The sequence below is a fragment of the Nannospalax galili genome, unplaced genomic scaffold (assembly GCF_000622305.1).
Source record: "Nannospalax galili isolate Female #2095 unplaced genomic scaffold, S.galili_v1.0 scaffold107, whole genome shotgun sequence".
Lineage (NCBI taxonomy): Eukaryota > Metazoa > Chordata > Mammalia > Rodentia > Spalacidae > Nannospalax > Nannospalax galili.
Genome location: NW_008358490.1, coordinates 1608438 through 1628901, shown reverse-complemented (window position 1 = coordinate 1628901; position 20464 = coordinate 1608438). Strand labels below are relative to the sequence as shown.

The following is a 20464-nucleotide window of genomic DNA, read 5'->3' as shown; positions in this document are numbered from 1 at the left end:
TTTGGTCTTTTTGAGACAGAGTCTCCCTATAGCCCCAGCTGTCCTGGAACTCACTATGTAGACCAGGCTGGCCTTGAACTCACAGAGATCCGCCTGCCTCTGCTTCCCGAGTGCTGGGATCCATTTTAAAGCCAAGAGCAGACCCACACTGCTGAGAACCTATTCCTTCAGATTTCTCTCTGAACCATGATCCTAGCAAGGGTTTCACTAATTCTTTACTGAAACAGTATCTCCAGTATGAAGTCAAGATGTATTTTATCAGAGAAGATTTTTGCCCTTTGATCCCATATGCAAACAATTTCTCTCATTGTTTTCAATGAAATAAGTGTTGTTTTGCAGTGCTTTGATGCTTTGGCATGTGAAACACAGATATCTGTCTAGTTTATGAACTATCTTGGGTGGCGGGTAAGGAAGGTCCCTGAGGGATTAAAGTGATATGCCTAGGTCACAAGAGGTCACATGGTTCATTGAGCTTGTTTATATTATAAACAAGCTGCAAAGTTAACTTTGGGTTGCAAGGCTAGGCAAAAGTCATTTGTCCAGAGTATGTCCATATTCCAAAAGTCATTACTACACTTAGATATATTTAAGGCATTGGCTTACAAGCTCATTGGAACTGGCTGGCTATGGGGAACTCACGGGCAGGAGCTGCAGTCTAGTCTGCTGGCAGCATTTCTTCTCCCAGAAGCTCAGCTTTGCTGTGAAGTTTTCAACTAACCCAAGAGGAACTGAATTTGGGAGTAATCTCCCGTACTTAAATCAGCAGATGGTAGATGTTAGCCAAATTTATAAAACACACTCACAGCAATGCCTAGGTTTACATTTGATTAAATAGCTGATTGTGACAGACTGGCCAAGTTGAAACATAAAACTCATATGACAAACAGCTCTCAGCCCCTTCCTGCCCTGAGGACCAGAGCCTGTGAGAAGAAAAGAGATCTTGCCTTCCTCCAGGCCCCTCCCTGATAGTAGGTGCCTAGACCAACACCCCTCAGCTCCAGGAGAAGCACTCCTGAGCTCCAGAGCCACCTCAATCATTCTCCCACTTGCCAAGTGCCAGACTGGCCAGGACAGGAAAGGACCCAATGTCCTTGAGGATCATTCCTGGCAGATCTGCCTATGCCAATTTGAATTCTCTTGGTTAATTGGTATTGATAGTTACTCCAAATAAATACACTCCTAACAAGTAGTGTGCTCTGTGAAATGGATCAGCCAAACAGGGACACTTTGGAGAGGGACTGGACACTAATGCTTATACTGAACTAATATGATTCAGGTCCATGAGGATAGACTAGATAGATAAAAGACCTGTGTGTGGTAGCTCATGCCTGTAATCCCAGCACTTGGAAGGCTGAGGCAGGAAGATTGTTGTGACTTTGAAGGTGGCCTGGATTACACAGTGAGTTCTAGTCTAGCCTAGGCTATAGAACTAAACCATGACCAATGGCTGTTGTCATGTTGGGCTAGAGTGCTTGCTTACACAAGTGCTCTCAGAGCCTGTGTTCTGTGAACATGGTTGATGAAGTGAGCAGATATATGTGTGATGCAGAGTGAGTTGTTTTCCACAACAGACACATTGCAGTCCTAATCCCTGGTAGCTGTGACTGTGCTGTTGCTTAGAAACGGGAGGCCTTTGTAATTACTCAAAATGAAGTCATGTGGGATGAGGGTGGGGCCAAAAGCCAGTGCCTGGTGTCCCAAGGAAGCCACATGGAGACCCAGGAAGAGGAGAATAATGTGCAAAGACAGAGACCTACGGTGGAGTGATGTGCCTACCAGCCAGGAAATGCCAGGGATCACTGCCGTCACCAGAGGCTAAGAGAGACCTGGAGTGTCTTCCTCACAGGCTGCACTGAAAACCATTCTGACTTGATTATTTTTCTCATTACTGTGACAAAATATCTAACAAAAGCAACTCATGGAGATAAGGGTTTATTCTGGTTCATAGTCTGAGGGCGCAGTCCATCATGGTGGGGAAGCCATATGGCAGAAGCCTAAGCTGGCTGGTCACATTGTGTCCTTAGTCAGGAAGTGGAGAGAGACGAATGCTGGTGTGCTGGTGCTCAGCTTGATTTCTCCTTTTAATTTAATCCATGCACTTCAGCCCATAGAATCCCACCACCCACCTTTAGAGTGGGTCTTCCCACCTCAGTTAACCCAATCTAGCAACTCCCTCACACATATGTCCACAGATTTGTCTCCTAGATGATTCTAGATCCATTATGCATAGTTCTGCCAGTCCCTGGATTCCGGACTCCCAGAACTGCCGGGATAGCTCCCAGCCACAGTCCTGAGAAACCCTACCAGGGGTGCCCTAACCCATGCGTACAGACCACGCCCACTTTGCCTCTGAGTGCCAGGAGCATATCACGTCCACAGCAGAAACGACTTTCTCTCACTAGAGGTCCCCATGCAGAGTCCAGTCCCAGGATTTCCCACAGCCCACTGCCATGTGGCCTCAACAAACAATAATTGTTTTTGTTGATAGATAAGGCAGCTCCAGCTAACACATGGCCCAGATTCACTCTGGCAGCTGCCTTTGCCAGCTGAGAATGCATAGGGGCCACACCGGACGTGGACCTGGCATATGGGGCTCCTTTGTCACAGTTGGTGACTGACAGCTCAGGCCACAACTGCAGTCCTATTCTCTGGAAGGCCTGTACATGTTGACAGGAACATACCTGAGACCACTCCAGCATCAAAGCCCTCCCTTAAGCCTCCCAGGCTTCTGCAGTTGATTTCTGTCTACAGGGGGATGCGCTCACCTGTCAGGAAGCAGTGACCATGGGGACCAAGTCCAGCCAGCCCACATCTCTCCATGAGCAGCAGGTTCCCTGTATATACAGGGGAATCGGGTCGTGGTCACCTTTTTGTCCTTGTCATGAGCAGTAGGGCGCGTGGTCAGCTCTTAAAGCTTGTCAGTGTTAACATGATTCCCTTTCTAAACTGTGATATATTTGATAAAGTCTGACCTTTTTGAGGCTTTGTGTGTGTGTGTGTAGGTGTGTGTAGCCGAGACCCAAACCCAGAGCCTTGCACACACCAGGCAAGTAGTCTATCATTGAACCATATCCATAGGCCCTTTTGAAGTATAACTTATATACAAGAGAATTTGGATTTTCAAGTATATGTTTTGACAAATGTACCTAACCATGTAACTACCACCCCAGTCAAGATTTTTAACATTTCCATTATTCCAGAAAGTTCCTTGTGACCTTTTCTACTCAGTCCCTCTGTCGTTCTAGCTTCCTGATTCCCCTGTTTGACTGTTTTGGGTGTCATGGGAGTAGGAACAGGCACACTGTGTTGGCTTGTACTGGCTTCATTCACGCATCGTCTTGCTTTGTTTTTTAATTAACACACATAGTAACGATCTCCTTGTGGCATTTTCGTATGTACCTAGCTTTGGTTGTCTGTCCCCTGACCTCCCCGCTTGCACTTTGATGGTGTGAGTATCGTTACTTTCCTCATCCCCTTTAAAGCCTCTAGCCCCGGTTCAAGCATCACCTGTACACTTTAGTCTTTTTATGAATCATGGTAAGTTGGCTTAACATGTTTACAGCAAAAGCAGTACAAATGCATTTCAAAGAATCTCAGAGGTGCCGCTGTGGGCAGACTTCCTTCACCCGCTGTGGCTACCCTGGGTAGCTTTGGAGCAGTTTCTTCTCGATCTTTGCACTGCAAACAAACTGCACGTGACTTGCGTGTTGCTTTTTTAAATCTATGATTAATAGTTTTTCCACATCCAGGGTTTTAATTATCTTTTTAGGTAGTATTGTACCTAAGATGCCCCAAGAGGGCCAGGATTTTGCCCAGCTTGTTGAAGGATGTAGACCCCCAAATCTACTACAGTGGTGGGGCATGCAGATATCTAGGGAAAGACTAGAGGGAGGTAGCACAGCAGTATGACCATGTTCTTCTTCCTGGACAACTGGCAGTTTCTGCTCTCTTGTAGTTAGCGCTAACGTGTATAGTTTCACCCCAGTATTTCAAATGCTATCCTTAACATAACTCCAAATGAAGAAGTGTTGGACCGAGGAAAAGAAATGTTTTTTGACCCTTGATGTAGTTTGGTGCTACTGAGAAACTCCTATCTTGGTTCTGCCATTCCTGTCTGTGTGACCTTGGACAAATGACCTCTCTGTGCTCTAGTCTGCTTATCAGGAGTGTCACATGTAATACTGTGCATAAAGCACTGCTTGCCAGCTTACCACCACTATAATGAAATACCTGAGGTAATCCATTTATAAAGAGAAAATGTTTGCTTGGGTTTACCCTTTTGGAGGGTCAAGTCCATGCTTAGTTGGCCCCATTGCTTTAAAGGCTGTGGCAAGGCAGCACACAGTAGGAATGAGCACTTGGCAGAACCAAACTGCTCACCTCAGGCCCAGAGAACAGAAATATGAAGAGCCTGAACCTCATGGCCCCTTCAAAGGCACAGTCCTAGTACCTAAAAATCTCCCACCTCTTAAAGGTTCTACCTGCAATAGCACCACGCTGGGGAGCAGCCTTAGAAGATACTTGGATCTTTAGGGGACACATGATCAAGTTCTTAAAGTGCATGGCATGTGGTAAACCTTTGTGTGTGCATGCATGTGTGTGTGTGTGTGTTTATACTTATGTTTTGTATGGGGCATTATATTATACTAAAAAAGTTGCACACATTTCCCAAATACCAATGGGCTGCCCTAATTTCTGTCCTCCACATAAACTCAGGGATATCTTCTGCTGCCACTGCTGAGCACTTAGAGTTTGCTGCCTAGTGGGTGGGAGTCTTGGTTTCTTATTCACGTTAGCTATGGCATGTCTGCTTTACAGAATGTTCTCGCTGGATGTCACCTACGGGAGGGAGGTGAGGTGACACAGGAATGAACACGCTGTCACCACAGTCCTCTAAGAGCAGTAACCACATGTGAGAGAAAGAGCTCTAGACACAGCCAGAGGCTGTTGCTGGTTGTGGAGAAATACAGAGACCACCTACATGCAAACAAATCTAGAGAGAGTGTATGTTTGCTGTGGCGAGGGAGCCACAGCACCCCTGCTTGGCAGGTGCTGAGGGCTGGGGGAGGGGGAGGGAGGCTATGCAGTGGGGAGAAGGAGGTTCCCAGTGAGCCCTGTGGGGAAGGGACTAGCAGGTAACGGTGGGGCAGATGAGAAGCTGGGCACTGTATGTCATTTGCTTGGGAAATCCAGGTGTTTCCTGCTGTAATAGAATCACCCATTGGTTTCTCAAAGCAGTGGTGTTTTTTCTCCCCCAGTGCAGGAGGTGACCAGTCTGAAGTCAGCATGCTGATATGGGCAGGTCTGTTCCTCCTGGAGGCTCAGAGGAGAGACCCCTCCCTTTCCTCTCTCCTGACTTCTGGTGGCTGCTGTCAATCTTAGGTGTGCCTTGGCTTGTGGATGCACCCCTCCAGCCTCTTTTCATCCTTCCATGGCCTTGTCTATGGCCATGTGTCCTCCCCTTATCTTACGAGGACACCATAATCGCATATGAGCTGATACCAGTTGAACTAATTACACCTGCAAAGGCCTTCTGGTCTCTAGAGTATAGAGTCAAATGTACACACAGACACACACACACACACAGACACACACACACACACAGACACACACATACACACTTGTTGAAATACTAACCACCATTTGTGGTGTTATTTGGAATAGCCTTGTTAAGGAGATAGTTCAGATCAAATGAAGTCATGAGGATACGGTCCTAATCAGATAAGACTGATATCCTTAAAAGAAGAGAAAAAGAGGCCAGCAAGATGGTTCAGCAGGTAAAGGCACTTGCCACCAAGCCTGACAGCCTGATTCAATCTCCAGAACGCACATGGTGGAGAGAGCTGACTCCCGAAAGTTGTCCTCTGACCTTCACACACATGTGTAAGCATACATGTGTGAATACACAATATGTAAATAAACAATAAATGCAAAAATTATTTAAAAAGAAGAGGAAGCTGGGGTTGTGGCACTTGCCTAGCATGCTTGAAGCCCTGTGATGGGAAAAGACACCAGGAATGCCTGCACAGAAGGGGACAAGTGAAGACAGGTGAGACGTCAGCCGCTGCCAGCTAGGAAGGGATGGGACGGGAGGCCCCACAGACACCAACCCCAGAAGCACCTTGCTCATGGCCTTCCTCCTTCCAGAACCAAAAGAGAGTTAATTTCTGTTGTATAAGGTGCCCAGCCTGTAGTGTTTTGTTCTGCACGCTCTAGCAAATCAATTCACCTTATTTCCAAATAAGGTCTTATATCTCTTTCTAATTAAATTTCTGTTAGTGCATATCAGTTGTACAAAGTAAGGAGATTCAGTATGCCACTTCCATGCATTTGTACAGTACACTCTGAGCACAGTCATCCCCTCTTGCTGATCTTTGGCTGTTGTGAACACCACCACGGTAAACATGGGTGCAGGTGTCTCTATAGTAGGCTGACTTTGGTTCTTTTGGGTATATGTATCCAGATAAAGGTTGACTGGATCATATACAGAGTGAAGAGACAGCCCGTAGAATGAGAGAAAAATGTTGCCAGTATCTGACAGGGAATTAATTGCTAGAACATAGGCAGCTCTCAAAGTTTAAACAAGCGAGGAAATAACCCTATCAATAAATGGTCACTGGATTTCAGAAGAATGAAATTAGGTCTTTTTTGGATGGAACTGGAGATCTCCTATTAACCAAAATCTACCAGGCTCAGAATGACAAATACTACATCTTTTCTCTCATACTCAGAATCTAGACTTTAAGAAAATAATAAAGTTGAAATCAGAGGAGGATCACTATTTGGGAAGAAGAAGGGGACCAGTGGGAGGGGGACCTCCTAGTATCCCCTATCTCTTTGTGAGGACTCAGTGTTGGGAGTCTGTTTAGCTTTCTCTAGTTAGTAAGTTAGCTTTCTGTTATTATGACAATATGCCTGAAATAATCAGCTTATAAAGTAAGATTTCCATTTTCTTCCTCATAGTTTTAGGTTCTAATTCATGGTTGATTAGGGGGAAGGGAAATGAGAGGTTAATAGGGAATAAATAAGATCAAAGTACACGATATATACGCATAAAAGTGTCAGAATGAAACTTCTTATTTTGTTCACTGAATATATGCTAATTAAAAGTAATCAATGGCTGCTGGGCATGGAGGCGCACACCTTCAGTCCCAGCAGTTGGGAGCCAGAGGTCAGCCTGGTCTATACAGCAAGTGCCAGACAGCTACAGGGAGACAAAAAGACTGAAAAAAAAAGTAATCAACAGGGTCTGGAGAGACGGCTCAGCAGTTAAGAGCACTGGCTGCTCTTGCAAAGGACCTGGTTTTTATTCCCAGCACCTACGGCTAACAACCATTTGTAACTCCAGTTCCAGGGAATCCAATACCCTTTTCCGACCTCCACAGGCATTATACAACACGGGTGCACCCTACCTACAAGCAAGCAATACATTCATACACATAAAATTAAAACAATAAAATATTTTAAAAAGCAACCAACAAAACTGAACAGACATCTTAAGTACCAATGGCCAATAAGTGCATAAAAAAATTATCAGTACTCTTACCCCGCTGGGAAATGCAAATCAAAACTGCATCAAGAGTCCATCTCGCCTCAGTCAGAATAGCTACTACCACGAAAACAAATGACAACAAATGCTGGTGAGGATACCAGGAAAGAAAATCCTTAATCACTGCCAGTGGGAATGTTCAGCTGCTGTGGAAAACAGTCTGGAGGCTCAAAAAATTGAAAATAAAACCTCCAGATAATCCACCCATACAAAGTAATGTCACATTGTAAGGTTCCCAGTAGGCATGCCATTTTACTCACTACAGGAAGCCTACTTACCTTTCTCTGGTTTGTTCATTAGTCAGCTTTTTATGACTATAGCAGAATACCTGAGATAATCAATGTAGAAAGAAAAAACATTGACTTTGGATCACAATTTTGGAGGTTCTAATCCATAGTCAGTTGGTCCCATGTTTTGGGTCAATGACAGAGCCAACACATCATGGTGGGAATTCGTTGTAAAGCAAATTTACTTACCTCATGACCAGCAAAAGAGGGAAAGGAATGGGATAGGATCCCACCCCATAATCTCCTTTGAGAGTGTGTCCCTGATGACCAAAGGAAATGGTCCAGCAGCCTCCACCTTTTTAAAAAAATTTTTTCTTTATCATTTTTATTTTATGTGTATGAGTGTATTGCCTGCATGTATGTGAGTGCACCCATGTCGTGCAGTGCCTCAGAGGTCAGAAGAGGGCTTCAGATTCCCTGGGAACTGGAGTTAAGGACCATTCATAGCCACCATGTGGGTGCTGGGAATCGAACCCGGGTCCTCTGCAAGAGCAGTCAGTGCTCTTAACTGCTGAGCCATCTCTCCATCCCCCAGGCTCCACTTTTTAAAGACTCCAGGACCTCCTGATTGTGCTACCTCGGAGAATAAACCGTTAACATGTGAACCTTCAGGTGACATGCAAGATCCAAACTTCAGCAGTTGGTCTTGAGTTGGAGTTGGTAGTCACTGAGACCATGCGAGCCCTGAGCACTGGTGCCGATGGCTGCAGAGCACATGGTCTGGTCTCCTGGGCAATGGCTATAGAGACCTCAAGCCATGGTTCTACTGTCCCATCCAGGCTCACCACAGTCCACCTGTGTGTTCTGGCTCTCACAGTTTGGTTGCTAACTGGGTTACCGAGTAAAACTAGCTGACACTCTGGACACTCATGCCCCCTGCCCCCCGCTTTAACATTTGGGGGTAACAAGGGAGGGAAAGCAAGGATGTTCAGCCTCAGGGTAGGAAGGACGTGGGCATGGCAGGGATGACTTAGAACCCATAGCCCTTGTGATTCTTCTGAGCCCACATCCCCTCCTGGGTACAAAGCAGCTGAGCCACATAGTGTCTGGGCAGTGTCAGTTACAAAATTCCATGGCAGTCAGTCCTGGGAGGAACAATCCTGTTGCCAAGGATTTCAATCATAGTATATTTTTTCTAGTGCATAATCTTTTTTGGAACGTACTGAAGATAGGATTTCAAACTCCTTTTCATGCTGACTGAGCCAGTGATTTCATCTAATTATATTTACTCCTGTTTGGGACAGGAGGTGATGGTATGAGACCTTGTCATGCTAACTGTTGCCCATTAAAGGCATAAGATTTTCAGCAAAGTTATTTTAAACCAAAGAATTGAGGGTGGGGGTTTGTCTCAGTTTTTGGCTTTTGGCTCCTGGCGCTTGAGTGGTTTCTAAAACACATACCTTATGTAAGTTGAAATGATGGAAATTTGAAGCTATTTAAATGATTTCCCAGCCACACAGTCTCCTTTTCATAGTTTCACAATAAACGTCACGGCTTAGAACATGAGGTTATTTTTACCCAGAAAGCAAAGAGAAAGGCATGTTTGGAGGCAGTTTCTTATTAAAAGAAAAAAAAAAAAAAAAAAAATTTACTTCAACGTTTAAATTTCCTAAAAAAAAAAAACAAATTAAAAGGTTCAGAAAAATAAAAAAAATTCACTTCACAGTTTACATTCCCTAAAGAGAATCAACTAATTGAAAGGTTCAGTAAAGATCTTCATCTACCAGAAAGTACAGTTCTGTCAACTTTCTGTCTTTGAAGGAGTGCTCTACAGCCACTGAGAGGCTGACACCCAGGAGGCTGAGCCGGTAGACAGGCCCACAAGCCTCTGGGCCCTGCTCATCACTTGCCCTTTAATTTGCATATGAAGGAAGCAGAAAACCAAAGTCTTGAGCCTTCAAAGGCACGTTTTGAACATCAGCCTAGTACCAGGCTGTGCCAGGACCTGGTGGGGTGACAAGCGGAGACAGCATCATGGGATAAGCCAGGCCAGATGGCTTGACAGGGCCAGATCCTGCTGGTCGTGGACAGTCTGGACCAGCTTTTCAGCATTTGTGTCATGCAGATGCTTACATAAGCTGCCTAGCTGCTGTGCGGGAACAGCAAGGACACTGGCTAGGAGGTCAGGGCCGTGGTCCACTGGGGGATGTTGCAGGGAGTGGAGGTGGAGGGTAAAAGGAAAGATTTGGGAAGAGAGCTTCACTGGCCCCTGTAGAGGACTGGCCCACAGGGAGGTCAGTGTTTTAGTTCACTGTAGATGTTAGAAGCCATCCAAGGTGTTTACACAGAAAATAGTCTAATTCAGGGTATCAGGTACTTTTAAAAATTCAGGAAGCCGGGTGTGGTGGCGCTTGCCTTTAATCCCAGCATTTAGAAGGCAGAGGCGGGAGGATCTCTGTGAGATCACGGCCAAGCTGGTCCACATAGTTCAGGGCCAGTTGAGGCTACAGGAAGACCCCGTCTCAAAAAGAAAAAAAAGTACAGGAAGAACTGAGGGAAAGATCATGTGAGCTGGATGTTTGTGTCACCCCCAAACTCAGATGGGAAATCTTAGCTGGTTTGTTGAGATACATACCTATAATTCCAAGACACAGGAAGCTGAGGCAGGAGGATTACAAGTTTGAGGCCAGTCTGAGTTACATAATGATACTTCATCTCAAAGAGTATGTGTGGAATCCTAAACTCTAAGGTGATAGTGTTAGAAGGTGGAGACTCTGGGGAGTGACTGAGTCATGAGGACTGTGCCTTCACCATTGGCATTAGCATCCCTGAAAACAGGGCCCTGTCTAGCCTGGTAGATATGTAGGAGACTAAGTCTAGAGGATGACAATTTCAAGGCTAGCTTAAAGCTAGCCTGGGAAACCTAGTAAAACCCTGTCTCAAAATTAAAAATAGAGCTGGGACTATAGCTCAGTGGTAGAATTCTTGCTTAACACACATGAGGCCCTGAGTTCAATCCCCAGTACTGGGGGGGTGGGGGTAGGGGAGGCTCTGGAGAGCTGCCTGGCCCCTTCCACCACATGAAGACACAGAGAGATGGCACCTTCTATGACCCAGAAAGCAGATCTTAAGATTGATCTTAAGATTGCTCAGCTTCCAGAACTGTGAGAAGTTTTCTAACAGAGGGCCTAAGACAAGCAGGAAATGGACAAATCAAACTCCAAAGCACCTTGCTCAGAAGTCAGGATATAGGGCTGTTGTTAGCAGAGCCCATCTGTCTCTGTAGTCTTGGTTATGTATAGAAATAGCAGCAAGAAGAACACCTGGCTCTCTTCTGCTCTGGAGGTCCCCATGGTCCAGGACCTACTTCCTAGTCAGAACTGTAGCTGCAAGGGAGCCAAGGCTCATCAGAACAGGGTGTGTGCTGGTATGTGTGACTGCAGTACACAACCTGAGCTTGTGTCCCCCATAGGAAGGATCATGGAAAGATGTTGAGATGCACCTAATGCATTTTGGTCTGTCCCCCCACGGCAGGCTGTGAGGGAACAGGAGGAGGTGTTAGGACTCTGCCAGGATTTCCTTCCTGCGGGCCATGTGGATGGTGGGTAATTCACTGAGGATGGGTTTAGGACACCTATAGGAGGGCAGAGGTGGTGTCCAGTGGTGCATTACATCTGCTGCTCAGAAAGACTAAAATTTGGGAGGTGTCTGTAGAGATTAGAAAATTAGAACCACAGAGAATGAGTAGAGGGAGAAGGAGGTTGGGAACAAAGACCCAAGAACACAACATTCAGGGTCCTGAAAGGACAGGGACCCTCCACAATAGAGTGAGGTGAGGAAAGGAAGGGTCAAAGAAGCTAAGCAATAACAGCTTAAGAGGTGGGCACATACAACACAGGTGTCTCTCCAAGTGTTCACTGACTAGAAAGGCTCCCTATGGTAGAACTCCATTGATAGGACCTTCTGGAAAGGGTGAACATAGGGAACCATAGGGAAAGGACACATATCAACCCTTTGTGGCCAGAGTTTAGAGATCAGGGAGATATTGACTACAAAAAGTCGACACAAGGGAATTTGGGGATGGTGGAGCTATTTGGGCTTGGGGTGTGGGGCATTTCTCAAAACTTGGAGAACTATACTAAGAATGGATTTGATGGATGGATGACAGATCCATTTATTTAGATGTATATATACTCATTAATGCATAAATAAGAAGTGACCAGGATGTGTGTGGGGGGGTGTATGCGTGTGGAAGTCAGAAGTCAGTGTCGTCAATGTCAAGTGTCTTCCTCTATTACTTGCCCCCTTTTTTGGAGACAAACTCCCTTACTGAAGCTGGAGCTCACCATTACAGCAAGACTGACTGGTCAGCAAGCCCCAGGGATCCAGCTATTTGTTTCCTAGTACTGGAATTACAGGCACACACCATCACACCTGGCTTTTTACATGAGTACTAGGAATTTGAACTGAGGTCTTTATGCTTGTACAGAAAGCACTTTACCCACTGAGCCATCTCTCCAGACCTAGAAGTGGTCAGTTCTCTCAAATGTTCTAAGGAGATCAAGAAATACCCATGCTAGATTTCCACTGGATCCGTGGACTCTGTGTTGGATTGTAGGCTTGAACTTGACCAACAAGATGCCATGCACATTCCTCTTTTCAAGAGCTCGGGTTCTTGCTATGTTCCTTAAAGCTCCCAGGAAAACAGAGCCTCAGATGAAGGAGACATTGGCCCTGAGAAGTATGTCAGTTGTAAGATGCTCGGCTGAAGAAAGCCAGGTATTGGTTGAGCCCCATCTTGGATTCTTCACCTGTACAAGACTGTGGTCGTGCAACTGTGGATGACTCCTTTAGCCTTGCAGAGCTGATCTGCTCATCAGTAAAGTGAGAATGATGAGCTCATCAGGACTGCCTGGGATAGTCAAGCTTTGAAAAGTTGGTAGCACAGCCTTTGGGCCTTGACATAGGCACCGTTCTCTTCATGGACTTGGTACACACCCTCCACTTCCCCGAAGTCCGTGACGGCTGACTGTCCATACGTTACCACTCCACAGAGCATTCACTGCCTCTCGATCATCTGTTTGCTTGTCCCAATGCACTGGACCAGGCATGTTGGGGGGGGGGTAACACCTTTAAGACTCAGCGCCTTGCCTGATCATGGTAGTCCCGTGTTTAAAGACTTCTGCTTTTCCAATAGCTTTGGTGTCCTCCTCAAGTCAAGTCACCCTCCAAGGTGCAGCCGTCATGCCTGGAGAGGCTCAGGACGCACAGAATCTCACTGGGCAATTCCCAGAGTCCAAGCCTATTGAGGGAGTGCTCTGGAAATACCCGCTGAATAAATTCATCCATTTGACAATGAGCAACGATGTTTGCAAAAGGACAGCGTGGAAGGAAGGGGCAGTGCTGCGAGAGTATCACCGTGTAGCTTTTTGTGAAAAGTCCTTCGCTCGAGGACTTCAAGTGGCAGTTTATAGGGTGCTGAGGGGACTGTGGGTGCTCACAGCCCCAAGCCCCTTAGGTCTTATTTATGATGCTCAGGAAGGCAAGTAACAGGAGAGACCATCCTGAATGTCCTGGGCCCCATGTGTGCTACAGAGTGGAATGGGGACAAGGTGGATGCTGGGTAGAAGGATGCCTGAGTGTGCCCAGGACCACAAGTAATCTCTGGGGCCAAGGTCCAAAGGGAAGGATCTTAAAGGGGGGGGGCGGGGGACAGGGAGGCTGCTTTCCTTCCTGTCCTTCTCCTGGCTCCCCACTCCTGGGGTCTAGTGGTGCTGACATCACCCCACCTCTCTGAGCTCCACAGCACCTGCAAACAAATCTCTCCTTCCCCACACTAGCATCCCAGATTTCTACAGCTTAAAGGCTTAGGCATGACCTCAAAAGTCATGTGTGTGTCCTGCTGATCTCTATCCCCTCCTGGGCTAGGGTGGGGGGAGTCTGAGCAGCGGGGTTGTGATGAGCACTCAGACATGCAAGCCTCACACACTTGAACATGGCCCCAGGTTCTTATCCCACAAGTCGTAGGAGGAGAGAGGTTTCCTCAGGGAGCTGGGATGACACAGCTTGAACAAGCAGGGTCTCCTGAGGCCTGTGCAGCCTGTAGTTTGCTTTCTTTCTTTCCCTCTTTCTTTTCCCTCACAAAGCCAGTTTGTTCTCTCTCTTGCTTTCACAAACTAAAGCTGCGCATTGACTGCAAGCTGCTGGGACAGAATGTGCTAGTATGTGAACAGTCCTCGGGGTTATCTCTCTTTAACAGCCACTGGAATCTGTTGGAATCGCACTCATAGGCAAGATAAAACACCCCTGATGTGCTAGTAGTTGCCAAGGTCACACAGGTCTTAAGGGACAGAGGTATTTCCTCAAACCTCAGCCCATCTGCTCCAAAGACAATGAACACGGGACGTAACTGCAGGTTATAGTTGTTATTCTTGGTGACAGGATGGGAGGGGCAGGGATTGGCACCAGCACCTGCTGGCTTCTGGAAAATTATAATCCTGTAGCAGGGAGTGGACTGGTCCCAGCTAGCGGCAACTAGAGAGGGTAGGGTAGCCCCCTGCCTGCTGCAGTCTTTGCTGTCCACACCAGGGCATGCCACACACAATTGGTAAAACTTGCATGTTTGTAGCAGATTGCCACTGAAGAGGCAGAGGGCCCTGAGAAGGGTGCATAGCCCATGGGTAGGTGAGCCCAAACTCCAGGCCACTGCGTAGCATGATAGCTAGACCTGGATTCTCGGTGGCTCTCTTCTTAGAACCTAATCTTCAAACAGGAGCATACATGTCTTCGCACCTGTCTTATGGGTTCAGAATGTGTGAGAAGCTGCAAGTGGGCACTGAGAATGGGGGCAAAGGCAGCTAGAAGCTCTACTGGTCACCTACTGGCTTTACTGGCAAAATTAAGACTGTGGATAGCATTTACTGTGCCCTGCAGTCTTCTGCATGCACACGGGGGTGTAGGCAGCAGAGCCACGTGACAGGACTGGTCCTATGAAGGACAGAGCCATTTATAAACCCACAGCCCCTCCTGACTGGAGGCCAGACGATACGTACTCCACCCTAGAAAAATGGCATTTCATTCTCATTCTCAAAGACAGCCCAGGATTGGGTAAATCACCAGCTCTCTGAACACTGGCTTGGAGAATCAGGAAATGTCTTGAATTCTCATGGTAGAACTATCTATTGATCTGTGCTGAAAAGTCCCAGACAGTTCCACTTCTCCTGGAAATGAGATCCTGGCCACAGGAATGTAGAGTCTCTCCCTCAAGAATTCCCCATCTCCAAGCAGTAGATCCATGCCCTTGAACAGGCAACTACAATTCTATTAAATAGGTTTGATGTAGTAAAAAATAAATAAATAAATAAATAAGAAGTGAAAGAATCTTTTTCATTAAACACTGCTTGTTTCAAAGCAGGAACGCTAAGTGCTTGGGGAGCTGCTGTTTTTGATTTCTTATCAGGTGAATTTGTGTTTGAAAACCAGGAAAGTTTCCATGTAAGGGAGAAACATTTGTTTTCAGAGTTTAGGGCCATATTGTAATTACAGAGCAGGGACTTCTGTCTTGGACATCTATTTAACAGGCATCTTTAGTAGGCAACTATTGAGTGTCTGCTATGGACTAGGTGTCTTCCCATTACCTGAGGGCAGGTGAATGTGACAGCATCCCCATAGCATGAGATGGTGCAGACAGCTGTCCCCGTTAACACTGTACCATTATTTATTCAAAAGATTGTTACGATCTGAAAAAATATTATATGCTGGGCCCAGCCAGGATACTAAGGGTGCAATAGTATACCAAGGCAATGTGAATCCTTGCTTTCTGGAAGCTTAAAGTCTAGCTGATAGGATGGGGGGCGGGAAGCAATGGGAAGTCTGGGAGGGCTTGCCAGGGACCTGTAAAAATGGCATTCATTTGTGAAAGTGCCTGTCATCCATCATCTTGGGTGTCAGGAAGCTGTGGAGGGACCATTTCTCCTTGCCTGTGGACTTTCTGAGACAGCTATATTACTCAGAGCTGTCTGGGGCTGCAGGGAAAATACTTGAACTTGAGCATTTGATTTGGCTTGTTTCCATATTCTGGCCATTACAAGTAACACAGCTATGAGCATTGCTATACTAGTTTTTGTGGGGCTGTGCATTTCAGACTTGCTGGCCATGTCATCTTTCTGTTATTGTCTGATGAACTCCTGAAGCTGTTGCATTTCACATTCTACCTACAGCATGCTTGTCTTTTGGATCACAGCCATCTCAAGGTGTATGAAATGTGTCATGCTGTTTCTCAAGGCACAAGGTGGATCTAAAACCCAATCAACTCTCAAGTCCCGGGTTATCTGCGGCTAATCCAACAGCCACTAGCTTCTTCTTAAAAGCACTAGTCTGCCCTGAACTGAGAATCAGTTGCCCCTCCTTTGGTCAGACAGTCTGAAACCAGTGGGCCCGTGGTTCCTTGGTAGACTCGAGATCTCAGGTGAGTTTTCTGGAGGCATACTGCCACCTAAAACCCTGCTGTCTTCTCTTCTCTTCCAGCCATCCACGAGTTCCCCACAGACCTGTTCTCCAACAAAGAGCGACAGCATGGGGCTATCCTGATGCACATCCTTGGTGTAAGTGTCCTTGAAGGCCAAAGGCCACTAAACCTCTGGCACAGGAAACTTGTCCTAGTTTCCTTTCTGTTACCATGGTAAAACACACTGACCAAGCCAGGCGTGGTGGCGCACACCTTTAATCCCAGCACTCAGGAGGCAGAGGCAGGCGGATCTTTGTGAGTTTGAGGCCAGCCTGGTCTAAATAGTGAGTTCCAGGACAGCTGGGGCTACAGGGAGACCCTGTCTCAAAAAGATAAAAAAAAAAAAAAAAAAAAAAAAATCAAAATGGTGGAGCTCAAGAGATGGTTTAACAAGTAAGCAAGGCCAGCCTGGTCTACACAGTGAGTTCCAGGACAGCTGGGGCTACAGGGAGACCCTGTCTAAAAAAAAAAAAAAAAAAAAAAAAAAAAAAAAAATCACACACACTGTGTGACACTGACCAAAAGCAACTGGGAGAGGGAATGGTTTATTTGTCTTACACTTCCAGGTGATAATCCATCATTGAGGGCAGGAGGTCAAACAGGAGCTGAGGTAGAAGCTATGGAGGAGCACTGTTTACTGGCTCATGACTTGCTGATAGGCTTGCTGACTGGTTCATGGTCTCAGCTACCTTTCTTATACAGCCCAGATCCACCTGCCTAGGGCTGGGGCCACCGACAGTGGGCTGAGTCCTCCCATATCAATCATCAGTCAAGACAATGGCCCGTAAACATGCCCACAAGCCAATCTGATAGAGACAATTCTTCAATTGAGGTTCCCTCTTCCCAGGTGATTCTAGGTTGTGTTACATTCACAATAAAATCTAACCAGGACAAAGCCCAACTGCACAGTATGGCAAAACCATAGAGTGTCTAAGATCTTGTTCAGTCCTTGTTTTTTTAATATTTTTATTTTATGTGTATAAGTGTATTGCTTGCATGTATGTACGTGCACCCCTGTCATGCAATGCCCACAGAGGTCAGAAGAGGGCATTGAATCCCTTGGAACTGGAGTTACGGATGGTTGTTAGCTGCCATGTGGGTGCTGGACTCAAACCCGGGTCCTCTGCAAGAGCAGCCAGTGCTCTTAACTGCTGAATCATCTCTCCAGCCCCTTGCTCAGTCATTGTAACAGCCATGGGAAGAGAACAAATGCTAGGCCATTTTACCCAATAAGAGGCTTATCTTAAATCTATCAGGTGACTTGCCTAGTGTAACACAGCTCATGGCTCCACACCCAACATAGGGATGCAGGTCTTTTCTGTGTCTCATTTTTACTTTTGTAAAATAGGGATGACAGCCAGGACTAGAGGTCAAGTGATCAGACATTTCATGGTACGTGGGTCCTCCGTAAAGGCATGTTGTCATGACTCATGTGACTGCCTCCTAAATCTCTTCCCATATCTCGAAGACTTTGACTCACTTCTCATTCCCTTCTGTAGTCAGACAGACCCTGATGCCACACAGTGGAGTTCAATAGCAATTTAAACAGGAATAAGGAATTAAAACCCCAAAGTATTTTGGGACAGGCCAAGCAAATCCCAGCCCCAGCCAGATTTTTGCCTCCTTGCCTACTTTTACAGTTTTATCTTTTTTTTTTTTTTTGAGAAAGCATTTCATGTATCCATGCTAGCCTCAAACTTACTATGCAGCTGAGAATGACCTTGAACTTCTGATCCTCTTGCCCCCATCTCCCAAGTGCTGGGATTATAGGTATGTGCTACCTTGTCCAGTTTATGAGGTAATGAGGCTCAAAGCTCTGGTATTCTGTATGCAGGGCAAGCAGTATACCACTGAGCTATACCCCAGTCCCTTCATGAATAAAGTTTTATTGAAGACAGCCACTCCTATTCATTTGCTAACAAAGACTCACGTAAGAACCAACAAAGTCTTTCAGCCTTGCCCAGCCTGGGATTGAAATTGTGACTCCATTTTAGCCCCATTTTCTTCTCCAGTGTTTCTTCAGTGTCATGAGAGACAGACCCTTGGAACTCACAGGTCACTTTGGCTTGGGATGTGATGCCGGGAGAAATTGTCGGAGGTGTGAAGTACAGTCAGAATCTTGGAGTATATGTGCAGTTCAAGAGTTGTTCTCTCTTTTACCCATATCTATACTGTTTCTTTTTGCTTCTGCCCCAAAGCCAATGGGTCAAATCCAAGGGCAGTCCCATTTGAACTCCAGTAGACATTTGCTACAGGTGCCGTGGCCAATGCTAGTGTAGCTTCCATTTCAGTTCATCCCAGTTAATTGTGACACTGTGTTTGGGCTGAGGCATGTGGCCTCTTTCTCTTTTTGCAAACAGGATGTTTGTGTCACTATTAAATAAGTCTCATTTCCTTTCCATGGGCACTGGTCCTTGCCCAGGTTCCAGTCTGCCTTTCCACCTCACTCCTCTCTTCCCCTGTAACAGTGACCTTGTTTGAGTGCTCACTTGCCTTGAGGCCTTTGCACTTGCCATTTGCTGATTCTCACAGACGCTTCATTCACCTTTTGTTTTTGTCTTATACTAGGGTTGAGTCCAAAGAGGCAGAAATTTTCCCTGCCGTCCCCCAGGCTCCATCCCGGTCATCCTCTGCTCCAGCTTTGATGTCCACAGTAGTGGATAGCTGGCAGATAGGATGAATTCAGTAAAGCCGTGTTGGGTGGCTGTGTAGACAGACAGGGCAGGGAGAGGTTCTTACTAGAAAATGACATAGAAACTACTGGTTTATTGCTGTTTCATCATTAAATAGAGAGAGAAACTCAGACCTAGAGACAGGACCCATCCAAAGTCACAGGCCAAATAAGTCCTGGAACCTGCACGCTGAACCACAAACCTCCCAATATACACATGCAGGTGTTCAACAGACCTAGGAAATGCTGGACCTTTAGGTAAATATAGTTTTGACTCTAAGCAGACCATCGATAACAAGGCAATGATGCTTTCTCTAAAAATAAGGGGTTAAGTCAGGGCTATTATTATTTTTAAATTATAAATAGTTGTTCTAAGGGCATTCCCTCTTCACCTTTAGGTCAGAACTAGCTTTTTTTTTTTTAAGACTTGCTCTGGGAAGGAGGTGTCAGGAGGTGCCAGCTGAATGAGCCTATGGTCCCAGCACTTGGACGATAGAGGTAGGAGGACCAGGAGTTCAAGGCCAGCCTTGACTACATAGCAGGTTTGATGTCAACCTGGGCTGCATGAATCTCTGTCTCGAAATATAAACAAACAAAAGTGAACAAAAAATGAAAAGTGGCTGCCGCCCTCACTATTTCACCTCTGCTCACCAAAGTGAGGGAGGCGGCTGTAGGTCACCTATGCCCAGTTTGGACACTGTCTCCCTGTCTATGTGGATGTGATGTCAGACCCCAAGGCTCAGTCCCAAGACTGTCTCTGCTTTCCTTAAAGCCACCCCAGGCAGTGTTCCTCATGTTTCTGATTACCTGGCCACAAATCGAGGTCCCCACATTCCTCTCCTCTGTAGCAAATTCTGTGCTCAACAGCTCAGAGCTCAGGAAAACACACTTAGCTGTGTTATAAGGGATGTGGCACAGGACGAAGGTAATTGGGAAAGTGGAGGAGATGCCCAAGGTGAGGTGTGAGGAAGGCGCAGGGCTCCCCTGCCCTCTCTGGGCACTGTACCCCAGCAACCTACCCATGTTCAGCCAACAGCTGTTTTTCTGAGCCTGCCCTTCCAATTTCATGCAGGCTTCCTTACAAATGTCTTACTGACCTACTCAGCCCTCAGTGCCTTCTCTTGTGTGTTCAGCCCCACCCCCCATCCTGCCCTGGGACTTTTCAATGACCAATGCCATCCTGTCTAGGGCCACCAACTTCCAGCCATCTCATGAGCATATAAGAGACATTGTATTGTTGTAGAGATCTTGAGGCCTTTAGGAACTGTGTGCCAGAGACCACTGGCAGAGACCAAATCCCTCTCCCCCCCCCCTCTCTCTCTCTCTCTCCTCCCTTTCTCCCTTTCTCTCCTTTATCTTTCTCTCTCTTCCCCCACTCTCTTTGATCCCCATCTGCCTCTCTTATTTATATGTGTTTGTATTTGTGCATATGAACATGTGTACACGTGAATGGTGGCCAGAGTTCTAAACTGAGTGTCTTCCTCAGTTGCTCTCCACATTATATTTTGATA

The 20464-nt window shown here is 46.3% G+C and overlaps 1 protein-coding gene across 3 annotated transcripts in view; it reads left to right on the top strand.

The window, feature by feature from the left end:
• Slc24a4 (solute carrier family 24 member 4) overlaps positions 1-20464 on the top strand; it is a 153201-nt gene that overhangs the window by 81931 nt on the left and 50806 nt on the right. For 2 of the 3 annotated variants that reach the window (XM_008821722.3, XM_008821723.3), the window contains exon 3: positions 16303-16379. In XM_008821722.3, coding sequence (XP_008819944.1) covers positions 16303-16379 — 77 coding nt within the window. Of the gene's footprint in view, positions 1-15944; positions 16067-16302; positions 16380-20464 lie in introns of those variants that run through there. The other variant, XM_029557967.1, reaches the window with a different exon arrangement.